The sequence below is a fragment of the Solea senegalensis genome, linkage group LG1 (assembly GCF_019176455.1).
Source record: "Solea senegalensis isolate Sse05_10M linkage group LG1, IFAPA_SoseM_1, whole genome shotgun sequence".
In the NCBI taxonomy this organism is placed as follows: Eukaryota; Metazoa; Chordata; class Actinopteri; order Pleuronectiformes; family Soleidae; genus Solea; species Solea senegalensis.
The window spans coordinates 6258303-6272412 of record NC_058021.1 but is presented as its reverse complement, the minus strand read 5'-3'; the positions used below and the strand labels follow the sequence as shown (position 1 = coordinate 6272412).

The following is a 14110-nucleotide window of genomic DNA, read 5'->3' as shown; positions in this document are numbered from 1 at the left end:
CACTTGTTCCAGCGTTTTTTTCAGCATGTAAGTAGAAACCACTACGCGTGATGCTTTTAAGCACAGGGAGACACTTGATGAACCACCTTGGGTAAATTGAGGGAGGAGGAAGCAGTTGTTCACCAGGAGGTAAATGATATTAAGTAAGAAAAAACAGAAGTGGGTTAAGAGTGGCCTGGAGAGTAGCATATGGCACTGGAGTGAATTCACAGCCCTTTAGAGCAATGAGGCCAGCAGTGAGCTTAAGCTATGGTGACTGTTACTGCTTGAAATTTGAGATGTGAAATCTCTAAGAGGCTAACGAGTTAGCTCGAAGCATTCATAAGATTTAAAGATGCAACAGTTGTGTCCCGAGTGGTTCAAGGTACTCATATTTGTTCACTGGTGTAGACACAGCAGTCGATTCTGGCACAGATTCAGGTTGTTTCCTCCGAGCTGAGGACACCAACCCCTGAGGAAGTAATCGACTCCATTTGGGATATAGGAAGAAAGAAATGGGGTAAAAAAAAAAAGAAAGATACATTACGATAAAATTCTTTTGATTTAGCCGGCTCGGTTGTCTTCTTGCAGTCGAACGTGGTGCCGCTTTCTGCTCTCATATTTATTCTGTGCTCGTTAGCTCATCTCAAACATTCTGTACCTCCATTCATTCAACAAGCACCAGTCTCTTAAAACACAACACAGACGCGTATTACGCCCCGTCGTCTTCTTCTCCTTTGGGGAATGAGCTCTGTCTCTTCTTGCGGGTGAAAATTGCCTGTGATTTAAAACTTGACAAAACAGATCAGCTCTCGACTGAGACGAGGTCTGTTTTGAGAAACTTGTTCATGCTGTCATTACAACTTGTCTGGACTATTGTAATGCCCTTTACGTGGGGGTTCGCCATGCCTCCCTTTCTTGCCTTCAGCTTGTCCAGAATGTGCCGCTCGCCCTTTAACGAGGACTCACAGGCGCGAGCACATCGGCCTCCTTCCATTGGCTCCCAGTGCGCTACAGAATAGAAAATAGAAATCCTTTTATTTATGTATAAATGTCTAAATGGTCTCACTCCGCCCTACCTCTTTGACTTCATGCAGCCATCAGCTGATCATCTGCTCTCGGAGTTGTTCCTAAATTGCAGCTGAAGCTCAGGGGGATCCGGTTTTCGCACTTGCAGCCCCTGCCATTACACATGAGACAGGCTTTTTCACTGCCTCGTCTCTTTTAAAGACTCACCTGTTTCCTTTTCTGTTTGAGACGGTGTGATTGTGCTGTTCTGCACTTTCTGGGTTAGAGGACGTTGTCTACGTGCACGCTTTATGTCTTTCTATATATCTGTTTGTTTGTTTATGTAATTACTACCATATAAATGACACATGTCCATCTTATTAAGTGATATAGAGGAAGTGTGTTACACTGTTGAGCACTGAAGTTCAATACTCAAATTACAAGTTTGAAAAAAAACAACAAAAAACTGCCCTAAAAAGTAACATAATGAAAACAAGCCTTGTGGGGCCCAATATAAGCACAGTTGCTATTGCTTTTTTGTTGTTGTTGTTTTGCCATTACACTGTGCAATCAGTTGTAACACCAGAATGACAATGTTAAGAGTAATAGTTTACTCTTTCATCTGTAGCCATGAAAAGAAAGTCATTTAATTGTCAGTGCTGAATTTGAGTCATTTGTGCTGGGCAAAAATCTCAGCCATTTTCCCTGCAGACACCAAATGAAAGCGCTAACAAGCAAATCATCAATTTGATTTTTGTAGGATTTTACAGGAGATAATCCCCCGAAAAAGCAGCAATTAACAGAAGCCAAATCAGGTAAATGCTGAGATTTTAGATCTCAGCAAAACGGTTTTGTTTTTAAAAAAAAAAAAAAAACAGCTTGTTGAGGGAAAGAGTCACTGGTGTTTCATGTTGATCAAGAAGGAATTTGTTCTAATCTCTTCAAATCCATCTCAGCCGTTCTGTTTTAGGAGTCGTCCTTGCAATTATAACCATAGCAATAACATGCCTCTCTCATTAGTCGATAACTTGAAAAACGACTGTTATTTCTGCCAATGGCGGGGCATTACAGTTCCTTTTCCTGTTCGGCTTTGAACACCATCAAATAGCTTATCTCCCAAATGGAGGTCTTCATCATGATGCCTTCAGCAGTGATGCTCTGCCCCTGCAGAAAAGTGTTCATGGTCTGATGTCAATAACTGGACTCAATAAGTGAGGATTGTTGTGGGAGGAGTTTTTGGACGACATGACGTGTATTACATTAACCACTCACATTAGCCGTTCATCCACTTTCACTGAATAATCCGGGATGAATAGTTCAATGTTGATATCGACTATGTTGTATACAACATGCATGGTTTCTTTCACCCGTGGCAGTAATCAGTCACTGACCACACATTAGTAGCAACTTCTCTACGTCTGAGAAAACTGGTGTCAGAGGTTGCTTTGCTTCATCCTTCTTCCTCGTGTTTGTAGACTATAAAAGAAGGGTTATAAGCTCTAAGATATTTGTTGAGTGCTCATAGAACACCTCCTTTGGTACAGTTCATGTGGAAGTGATCATCAGTGTCGTGACTGTTTTTTGGAAAGGGCCGTGTTTGGAACTGCTTTCAAGGACATTGTTGCTTTTGTTGTTGCTTTTGCTTCGGGACACTTCAGAAATCCGTAGTCAATAAACATGGTCTGTAACTGCACCGACAAAGGCAAGTTAAGTTGCTGCTTTGCAAAGCCCGATCCGTATCAACAGCGTCCAGGAACGCCGCCAACTCCTCTGGGCCTGAGCTCATCCGAGATCAACTGACTCAAAGTGGAAAAGTGCTGTGACCTGACGAGTTGTTTTTGTTCAAACGTCTCTTTATTGAGTGTCAACGGTGAGTAAATCAGTAATTCTACAGGGAAAACACACTCTTCCCCCTCCCACCACCGCACTCTCTCCCTGACAAACACACACACACACACACACACGTCTCTGGACATTATGGGTTAAAGAGGTTCAAAAGTTGAGCATTTTGTGGTGTATATTTTTTTCATTTTAAACATACTGCATTGCGTTAGGATATGAATGATCCTAATAGCAACTAAACATTAATAGATTTGGCAGCTTTCAGGACACCGAGCTGAAGAACTAGTGGAAATGACTGATTGACACCTGGTTGAGGTGAGAGGACCTATTGGAGAAGAAAACCGCTGTGCGATTGTAAAACTAGCCTTCAAGTCAGGTTTGACATCAGACATAAAAAGACAACAATCGCACATCTTGAGTGACAACTTTAGTTTCTGAAATTGCTATTGATGTGTGAACTGTAATAACTGATCCACAGAGTGAAATAACCTCACACCGCGTCTCGCTGTGATGTTGTCAGAATTACAGAATTCATCTGACTGCTTGTTGGCCCAGATAAGGTCTGGTTGAAGTGCTGGCTATCTTTTATTCTGTCAGCCCAGTGTGTTTGCACGATGTTGTTCTCTCTCACATGTACAGGTCTATCTGATTCCCGTAGCTTTAGTGGAGCAGATAACAGCGCTGTTTGAATGAGCCTGTCTGTTTGTGTGCGCAAGCCAAATAGTGATATCTTACCTTTTCCCTCACTCAATTTCTATCTTTCCTCCCTACTTAGTGTTGTCAGCAGAGCCGACTGGCTGCTGTGTGTGTTTGTGTGTGTGCTGTGTTCGCTGGATATTTGTGTGTGCTCGTGTTTTTATGTGTCTCTTTTTTATGCACGCTTTATGTCATGTCCAGATAAAGAGGGAAACCTGGGCACGACATGAAGAAGGGGACTCCCCATCGCACCAGCCTCACGTGGAGGATAAAGCAGTAGAAGATGAGGGAGTGACTGTGAATGATTTGCTTGGTTAATAAATGCTGTTTTCTTGTCCCACGCAGGTATGTGGTCCTTCTCGGTTTCTGAGCTGGCCATCCCGGGCGCCGAGATAGGGCGTATTTCCGCCACTGACGCTGACCTCGGCGAGAATGCCAAGCTGGAATATACCATCCTAGAAGGGGAGACAGGGGACACGTTCAACATCACAGGAGTGAACCAAGAGGCTGTCATCATTCTTAATAAGGTAAGGGAAAGATGACAGTGGTGGAGGAATGGGTGGGTAATTGATGGAGAGGAGCTGAATGGGGAGGAGGAAGATGAGAAAAGGGTCATTTCGATGTCACAAGCGGAAATGGCAGGAGAAGAGAAGGGGGTAGATGGAGGGGGGGGTAAAAGGGAAAAGGGCAGGACAGCAAATGATGGAGAGAGAGAACAGATGATGAGTGGGAGGAGAGATGACACAAGTAACGTGGGCTGTTTTTTAAGAGGACTTTTATTTTGTCTGTGAGTCAGCGCGTCGCTAACAAAATGTTGCCTAAGCCCCATTAACCTGGAATTACCCCGGAAATACACAACAATACAAGCCCATAAGGAGCCCGCAAGGTTTGACGCGTCTCATCACTCAGCAGCCTTTTCAGCGAGGAGCCGCATTCATCCCAGCTCGCCTCCTTATCTGACTCCCAATCAGACGAGTGGTTTTATCGGTTTCTGACAACTGAATTTCCTGCTTGATTCACCAGCCTCTTTATTTCCATCAACATTTCCATCTGTTTACAGCCAACAGAATGAAACGTTCACAAGTCAGTCAAAGCGCGACACATCCAAATGCAAATGTTTGCAGTGGCTGATGCGTCTAATTTGCAGCAAAAAGGAAAAAAAAAAAAAACCAAAGTGGCCGCTGATGAGCTGTTTTGACTGCTGCCTCTCAGTAAAGATTTTCTGTGCAGAGCTGTTGCATGTAAAGATCAATGAGGCTCTGCCTTTCCCTTCTGAGTTCAGCTGGTTAATAGCCCTCTTTTGTGTGATACTAGATGATTTCAATTTCAAACAGTGATCTCCTAAGTGGCCTTGTCACCCTGAATAACTGCTGTCTTTGAAGACGTGGGTTAAGGAGGACTGACACCCGCTCATTACCAGGTGACTTGTTAAAGTTCGTACACCTCTGTCTCAGGAATCACAAATAATGTGGGCATAATGAGAGAGCGGGGCCTTGTGCGGGGAAAATGCTAAATGGATAATGTGGGGGTGACATGTTTATTCAGTTTGAGCCAAATAACGTCAACGTCACCCATAAGAATCTGAACTTGCGTTTTTGATGTTTGACCAGTTCCACGCTGAGGTTTTGCAACCAGATTGGACGACACCAGCTGTCAATCACACTCGCGTTCACTCATAAAAATGGGATCCCACGTCTGAATGGGGCCAAGAATGCCTTGAGAGAATTCCTGAGGATTTCATTGACATTCGTTTTGACTGGAGGATGTAATTGATTAGATTTTTGGTGCTGGAAGATCGATGTTGCTGTGAACTCACTGTTTGAGTCCAAATCTGCGTACGGTAAATGTAAAAATGATCTCAGTTTTTCTGTTCACCCATTTAAACATCATTCACCCAGCGACACATCTATCTTACTCATTCATATGCTGCCAGCACAGCTGTCAGGAATAACATGGGGTTAAGTGTCTTACCCAGGGACACACTGACACGTCCAGTAGCTTGTCTTTTGTCTCTGACAGCAACACAGACCACATGTGAAGGCACTCTCTGTGTCAAAGGTCATGCACGACTTCTGTCCCCGTGAGTCCAGGAGATGAAGGATAAAAAAAAAACCAACTAACAATAACAACATTTTAAGAATTGAATTACATTATCCAAATAAACAAAAACATGAACGGGGGTAGCTAAATATAAACATTACACAAGTGGTCACCGTGCTGTCGGTTCGATCGCTCTCTTGACCCACGGGCAACTGTTGCCATGCACCTGAGCTCGTGCTGCACCTCGAGGGCTGGAGGGGGGGGAGAGTACACGTATATACTCACATTCTTGTTCAACGAATGTTTCACGACATGAAGAAGGGGACTCCCCTTTTCACAAGTTTTTTTTCTTTTCCTGGTTGGTTTCTTAACATGGTGGACATGTGACCTTATACATCAATGTTATACGGTCACATCTACGATGGAGTATAATTGAAAAATATTCCCAAACTCCACCATCTCTTCCTGATTTAAATGTCTACTTCTCCGCCTCTGCCGTTACTGCCAAATAAAAACCTAGAAAACTCCTCAAAGGTGTGCCTGACGTTTCTGAACTGTTGCCATTTTGGAGACGTTTTCAGAGAATCCTAAAATGTTTACAAAAACAAAATCATATTAGTTTTTCCAAGAGTATTAAGTCTGTTTATACTGGAGTGGCTGTGTGTTCTCGCCGTCATGACATGCTGGTGTATGTGCATGCAGGGAGGGAGCGTGTGTAAATTTATGACTATGTCAGTTCTCATCCCTGGGTTTGTCAGATTCGTTAAAAGCAATCTGCACCCGGAGGTGATGTTTTTGCAGCTGGTTTTCCAAGCCTGGTGGTGTGAGCTTCTTTGAAGAGAACCAGAGAAGCAGGAGGAGGAATGGGTACAGTAAGAGATGCAAGGCGAAAGAAATCGAAGGTGAGAATAACAGGAAAGAGTGGGGAGGAATAAAGAGAGAGAAGACGGGGAAGGTGGGAGGGTGGAGTGTTAAAATAAGGTCCTGGGAGGCAGTGACAGCAGAGAGTGCAGCATAACGAAGGCGTGACAGTGTGGAGGAACCACAGAGAGACATGAAAACTGCGGAAAGGGGATGCAGAACCAGCAAATACTGCAAAATCTGTCACAGCCAAAGAGAAAAATTAGCACAGCTCGAGACTGAGAGGCACAGGGAGGTAGCAAGAGTCACCCAGAAAGACATCCAGGTAAAACAGAATAAATAAATAATAATAGAAAACAAAAAAAGAGATAGGGAGCGTGACAGCAACGACTGGAGTGAAAAAGAGACAACGGGTAGATATTGGAAAAAAGAGCCACCTGCTGCGTAAAAATGGATAATCGATCAGTTCAACATGTGCTGCACTAATTGCACTGGAAAACTACATGTTAGCATAAGCAGCATCTCGCCTGCAGCATCCCTCTGGACCAAGTCACACAAAACGCACAATTAGCACTAAAGCACGTGTCCCCCCCTGCACTGTATGTTGTTAGGGTTCCTTTAATCCCTTTACAAAGGCACCAAGAGACACAGAGAAACAGATTATAAAGCCCAACTGCTGCTGTGGGTGAGATGTCACAGGTCACATGTGAAGACGTTCTGAATGCTATCAAGCAAAGTGGAGCTGATTGCTGAATGTTGCAAAGATGCTGCAAAGCACTGTCTCCGGTTAAACTGCGGCCCACAGATGTCGTGTCCTTTAAGGTCATGAATTGGTTTATGAAGCGGATTCTGTTACTTCCTCATTGCGCCATTTCAAGCTCTTGCTAAGATTGACGACGCTCACAAAACTCGCGATGCCGACGAGTCGTTTTACTGTCTTAATCTTTTACTCCTGACTTAAAGACTTTGAGAAATTAGAAAATGCATGTCCTATATTTAGATATAATGGATATAATGGCGCGTTGGTACAGAGGATTATTCTAAAATCATTTGTGTTCTTGACTGTGAGTCTGTGGTGCATTCCTTTTGTCATACAACTTTTAAATATCTATTTGAATATTTGGTGCCTGTTTTATTTTACTTGAAATATTGTCGTAGGAAAGACGAGAAGTAGAAAACAAATGTGAAGAGAGGGGCTTTTTAAAGCTCAGAGGCACTTTTTATTTATTTTATGAATTGAGAATTTGGTTTGAGAGTTTTCTTTCACTTGCAATGGAGGCCTGAATTTGACTAATTTAATGTAAAATACAGACAACGATTTCTTTCCCATATTAAACGTATCCTACTCTGATAATTGAAAATACATTGAAAGGATAAGGAAAAGTGTGCTGTTGATTAATGTAGACATTATGAGGTTCAGACCTTTGCTGCGAGGAAATGTAAGTAACTGGACCTCTATGGATTTTAATTGAATACCCCCTTTATTGTACTTTATTGTATTATACGGTAAACTCTTGTTCCGTATCACATCAGGTTGTATTGCATCATTCCATAAATTAGACTTTAGCCCGTGTTCAAACATATCTTCACATCCAATCGTCCTCTCAGGGAGACGTGTTTGCATCGGACTATGTCACGGTCATATTGACTCACATGCCCCAGCATCCACTTTCCGTCGTCTGACTAACTGTGAAGAATTTAAACAGGGGGAACAGGCTGATGCGTGCGCCCCCAGAGAAGGGAGGATTTCCGAGCGGAACAATTTGTGTTGCCCCAGATTTGGCCTTGACCTTGCTGGTCATCGTGTTACTGTGGGCTGAATCTCTTTAACCGTTGATCTCTCACTCTCTCCCTCTCTCCCTCTCTCTCTCGCTCCCACACACAGATGATGCACACCTACACAAGCAGGGCAACAATAAACCACAGAGAGATATATGGACAGTACAGAGGGACACATCAATATAACACACTTGACCTTGCAGCTCCCTGTGTTTAAACTGTGTCGGAATGAAGTAAAACAGCTGCAGCTGCTCTTGTCTCCACCACAGAACGATGTGTCAGATGAAAGGTGGGTGGGAAATTGAGCTGGGGGTTGTGTGTGTGCGCGTGTGTGTGTGTGTGTGTGTGTGTGTGTGTTTAATAGCAGATTAGGGATACATAGAGTTGAGAGAAGGAGCTAGAGGAAGGAGTTGGAAGATGACTTGAAAAGAGAGCAACAGAGAGAGAGAATATGTGATGATAAAACAGAGCTTGGAGGCGAAGGAGAGGAAGGCAGACAGAGAGAATTAGACAGATGAAGATGAGGAGGACTGTGATGATGATGTGCTGATGAGCAGAGGAAGGGAGAGGGAACCTGGTGAAGCCATATTGAGGCGAGGGTTAGGCAGGGACATGCGGGAGAAGGGAGAAGCTGGGTCATTAAAAGCCTGCAAGACTGTGTGGTTGACTGAAGCTGCCTGCTGCTTATCATTGCTTATTTACTGTCAGTCCCACAGAGACCCCCCAGCAATAAAATGATTTCCCTCCTTCTCCCATTCTCCCATCATCCACTATCAACCCCCATTACCTCCCCCCACCCCCCAACTGCCTCTTTTCGTCGTCGCCTGCTGCCGTCTCCCCGCGTTCCATTGCTGTGGGTTTTTTTTTTCTTTTCCCCTCTCTGATGTCAAAATGTGCAGGGTGAGATGCACAAGTAAACACACATACACACACACACACACACGCTCTCTACACCCTATCTCTCATTTGCTCCCTTGCCTCGTCCTCGCTCTGTTCTGCGTCTGGAGGCCATGTCAGACAGTGTGTGTGTGTGTGTGTGTGTGTGTGTGTGTGTGTGTCTATGGCTCTGACTCAGTCTAAGTCTGCCTCAAACACACACACACACACACACACACACAATGACATATGGACAGAGACAGGGCCATATCCAGGCAGACATATGCAGACAATGTCAGCACCACACAAATGGATGATTTCATCCAGTTCAACTGAAGACGCGTAGTCTCTTCTCTTCTTTGTGGTTTCTCTCCTCATCCTCTTCTTCTTCGCTCCCTGATCCCTACTACTTCATAATTTACTTATTCTAGTTATAAAATCGATTTTTGTGAACAAGTCCATAGTGTAAGAAGCAGGTAAATGCAGAATTAGCGCCTCCAGCTCAGCGGTTTCTTGACATATTACTCTGCAGCAGTGCCCTCTCATGGCCAGAGGGTAACCCTGTGGGAGCTTTCACTGGTGGCTGCTGGTTAAGGTTTCATTGAAATCGATCAACTCATCAAAAATCTAATCAACTGCTGCAAAGAGGAGCGTTTAGAAGAGGGACGGGCAGGTTTTTGTTGTCCAGATACTTAGCATGCAAATCAGACAGTCGGTGATTCAATAGCATGGCTGAGTGTGTTTTGATTGTTCAAGCTTGTGTAGTTAGTTCATTTCTGTTTCCCTCGCTCGCCATCTGGCCCATCCCACATAGGATTATAAGACGCCACCTTCTCCAAAAAGCTAATGTATGAGCAGGAAATCAAACAAACACTTATGAAACCACAAAATCAAAATGAATAACGGTAACTGCAACAGGTTTTTAGTAGAGGGAATGTTAAAGCGGCAAACTCATGCATTTTATACACAACATATTTACATTTACATTTACATATACGCATTTAGCAGACACTTTTATCCAAAGCGACTTACAAAAGAGCAATAATCTACATAGAAGTAGTCTTGGAAAGAACTCTCGACACACGAGTGCTATTTTAAGTGTATACTAAAAAAACCTGCCTGAACAAAGTAGAAAAATGCCCATATGTCACATCACCTCCTTGCACACGTACACTGTATTTAATATCATGTATATAACAAAGTGAGATCACGAGGCATGTCAAAACATCATTAACGTGAATCCACTAGTATCACATTTCAGAAGGCCCGCCTTTTGAGGGATGTTTTCTGGGGGTACGGTGAGCTGCGTAAGCCTGTGTGCCTTTCATTTCTCTTACCTGCGGGACAGGCCGGGTCGTGCATGTGTCAGTTTGCTGTTAGTATTTCCATATGCTCTCACTTAAAACGGCTGGCTAATCCTCGGTCACACACCAGCAGCGAGCCCAGGATTATCTGTGTTTGTTTTCTCATGCGAAGGAGAGATTGTGTTAATCTCCTCTGAGGGGGGAAAAAAGAGAAAGAGGGAGAGATGGAAAGAGGGGGGGGAAAGAGAGAGAGAGAGAGACAGAGTTAAAATGAAAGAGAAAGAGAGGGAGAGACCGTGAGACATGGGACATCTAAGAGTGAAGTAGGAGAGAAGACAAGAGACAAGTGACTGAGGGAAGAGAGGGGGAGAACAAAGTCAAAAGGGAGATTTAGATGAGTCTTTGTTCTGCCGTCTCTGTTGTGCTTGTTGGCAGAAACGTCCAAAGCTGCGTTTGTCACCAGACAAATTTGATGTATGATCTTGATTTAGAATGCACAAAATCAAGATAGGACTCAAGCTGCAAGGACAACAGGGTACCAAACGCTCACAAGCACACACACACACACACACATAAACTCCTAGGTAAGCAAGTATGTTGACTTGAGTATATTCATTTTCTAACTGTTGCAGAAAAGTGCTGTGAGGAGCTGCATCTCTGTGATGTCAGGCCTCGCCCTGCAGTGATGTACATGTATATGGACCATAATGCATGTGGTTGACCTCTTTAAACAGACCCGTATTATATATCGCCAGTCTAGCATGCAGGTTAGCTGATTCATTTCTGCTAACTGTGAAGCCAAATTTGAAAGGGAAATTGTGCCGAGTGATTTGAATTTTCAAAAAGGCCTGTGGGTAAAACAGTAGAGCGTGTGTGATAAGAGGAGAGCAACGTGAATATGCATGTATGTACGTACATATGCACATTCAGGGGCTGTATATAATTGTTATTTTCAGTTCATTTCAATTGCAATTAATTAAATGTGCCGTGCCCTAGCGCATATCCAGCCACTGGAGAATCTGGATTTAATGAATACAGAACATTTCAGCGTTTGACTGAGAAAGTCAGAGTTGGAAGACATCACAAGAGGAGAGTGTCATTAAACACGAAATCCCTTTTACAAAGAAAGGTGGAGGTGCTTCACAATTGCCAGTTGAAGTGACTTTAGTGGTCTTTAGTAAGACAAAATTATAAGTCCATAATAAATATAATATATAACGTGTAGGCCAGCGATGGCAATTATTTTATACATTATTTATAATAAACAAAATTAAGGAAAATGCAGATTTTATTAAATTAAAACAAACTAACTCTATTTAAAATATCAAATGACTATACTATATAATGAATACTATTATACTATACTATAGTGTGGTGTAGTGTAGTGAGTCTAATTGTCACGTGGGCCAATCAGGGAGGGTGCATGCGACCCGTATCATGCCTGCTTTAGTGACTTGAATTAAGAGTCTCACTTTGCCCTCACGAGTCATGTGACATAGTCACAATAATGCTGCCATTTTCACAAATTTGACAGTACACTGTATTGTATACGTTACTTTTTGACCATTTTGAGTGCAGCACGGTTGCATGTTGGAGTGCGCATTAATGCGAATGCACGGTTCATAATAGCGAGTGTGTAAATGGGAGGACACAACTTGTCTGCAGTTAAAATAGTAGGTTATATTCTTCAGATTACAAGGAGTGTGACAGCTGCTTCCAAACATGCACTGAACTCCGGAGATTCTGTGGAGGAGTTGCTCTGACTATTCTCTGAGGATTCTCCTGCCAGCTGTCTAGTGTAATCTCTCTGGTTCTCTGCAGGAGAATGGAAAATGGAAAAGTGCATGCTCAAGCCAGGCTCCGCCCTCTCACCTGGACCCACCCCCAGAGTTTTTTTTTAAAAACATTGAAAGCCCTAATATTAAGAAGAGTTTTAAGTCTGAAAACGCACAGATAGACCAACAAGTGTCAGTGCGTGTTAGTACTTGCACTAAATTCATGCTTTTTTGAGTTTATAAATTCCATATACAGTGACTTTATTTCACTAACCATTTTGCGGTGTTCATTGCAACGGACTATTATATTTCTTTCCCAGTATTTTTGGTTCTCTACCACATACTTGTGAAACATTAATGACGGACCCTTGGCAAATTCACAGCTTTGCTGCCTCTCATATCACTGTTCACTGAGCTAACATGGTGGTGGGTGGGGCTTGGGGGTTGGATGGGGTGAATGGGTACTGCGGTCAGTTTGGTCGATAAGAAAGACGCCTGTGAGGACGTTACATATTTTACTACTCTGACAAATTTAGTGTCAGGCGTTTTCTTTCTTTCTTTTTCTTTTTTTTCCCAGTCTCTTCCACGCAGCTCTGTGTGGTGTGTGCGTGTGCACGTGTGCGTGCATGTGTGCAACCAAACAACAACAAAAGAAGCCCCATCGGGTCGCCTCGTGATGACTGACTTCTGTTGGGGCGCGTGAGGGAGAGGGATGAGTGCATGTGTTGTGGTTTGTCAGCTCGCGCGCAACAAAAAGACGAGTGGAAGCTGGGTGGGGGGGGGGACCGGGTGATGGAGTGTGCGAGGTGGAGAAGAAAAGGGAGCGAAGTGATGCAGTGGTGGATGGAGGGAGGGGGTGATGAGTGTGTGCTCATAGTGTAAGTGACACCGCTCCTCCTCAGACAGATTGCCTCATTCTCTCTCTCCTTGTAATGGGGACCTCGTCGAGGAAGAGTTGTCCCTGTCTACCTGGATAAACCCCTCCCCCTCCACACACACACAGAGTCTCTGTCTCTCCATCCACCTCGACAGCTTCCCTTGTTTATTTACTCTCCCGACAGAGATGTTCCCCAAATTGGTTGCACTTTGATGTCTTTCATTCGCCCTTTTCCCTGCATAATTTTCAATCAGCCTTCACCTCCCTCTAAAACTGCTGATTTTCTGTAAAATTGTTCACTCTGGTTAGGGCGGAGAAAAGAGAAGGAGAAAGAGAGAAACAGAGAAGGACGGAAGAATCAAAGAGAGGCAGCCTGAGAGAGAGGATATCAATATTCCCGCTGCTGCTGGGATCCACAGGAAGATATTTTTTCATTGTCCGAATCTGACAGTGAATATTCAGCACAGCCACGGAACCTATCCGACATGGTTCTCGGTGCCGATCACACCGAGACATCATTTAAGGACTCGTACACACTGACAAAGGATCTGAGGATCCACAGGCTCAACAGAGCCACCACACCAGCCCACACACACACACACACACACACACACACACACAAACACCACATAAACCTCAAACGGGGGTTTTGAACCAGACCTGTAAATGTTGTATATCACGGTGTGTGTGTGTGTGAACTAGTGAATGCGCTGAATTTGATTACCTGTGTGTATGTCTTTGCCCTCGCTAACAATAATTTCGACAAACAGGATGAGAGGCTCTCATGTCATCGCTTCAGAACCGGCCCGCCGCTGGTGAGAGTGCGGCATGCAATCATGCGGACACCTCAGACAAATAGGCTTCATAACTTCTCTGTTGCAAACAATCTCTCCGGGCCTGAGCCTCAATCCCAAATGAAATCTCCTCTACCTGTGTAGATGTGTGGATACAAAAGAATTTGTAACGCTCCTTATGGCTAGGTTAGAGTCTCTATGGTGACAGTAGGGTTGCCATGGTGATGGAGAGGGTGTAAGACCAGGAGCTTCGTTTTGTTCTCAGTTTCGTGGCATTAA

General features: G+C 43.8%; 1 protein-coding gene across 3 annotated transcripts in view; it reads left to right on the top strand.

The window, feature by feature from the left end:
* LOC122773795 (cadherin-2) overlaps positions 1-14110 on the top strand; it is an 88996-nt gene that overhangs the window by 51630 nt on the left and 23256 nt on the right. For all 3 annotated transcript variants that reach the window (XM_044032727.1, XM_044032718.1, XM_044032736.1), the window contains exon 5: positions 3871-4052. In XM_044032727.1, coding sequence (XP_043888662.1) covers positions 3871-4052 — 182 coding nt within the window. The remainder of the gene's footprint in view (positions 1-3870; positions 4053-14110) is intronic.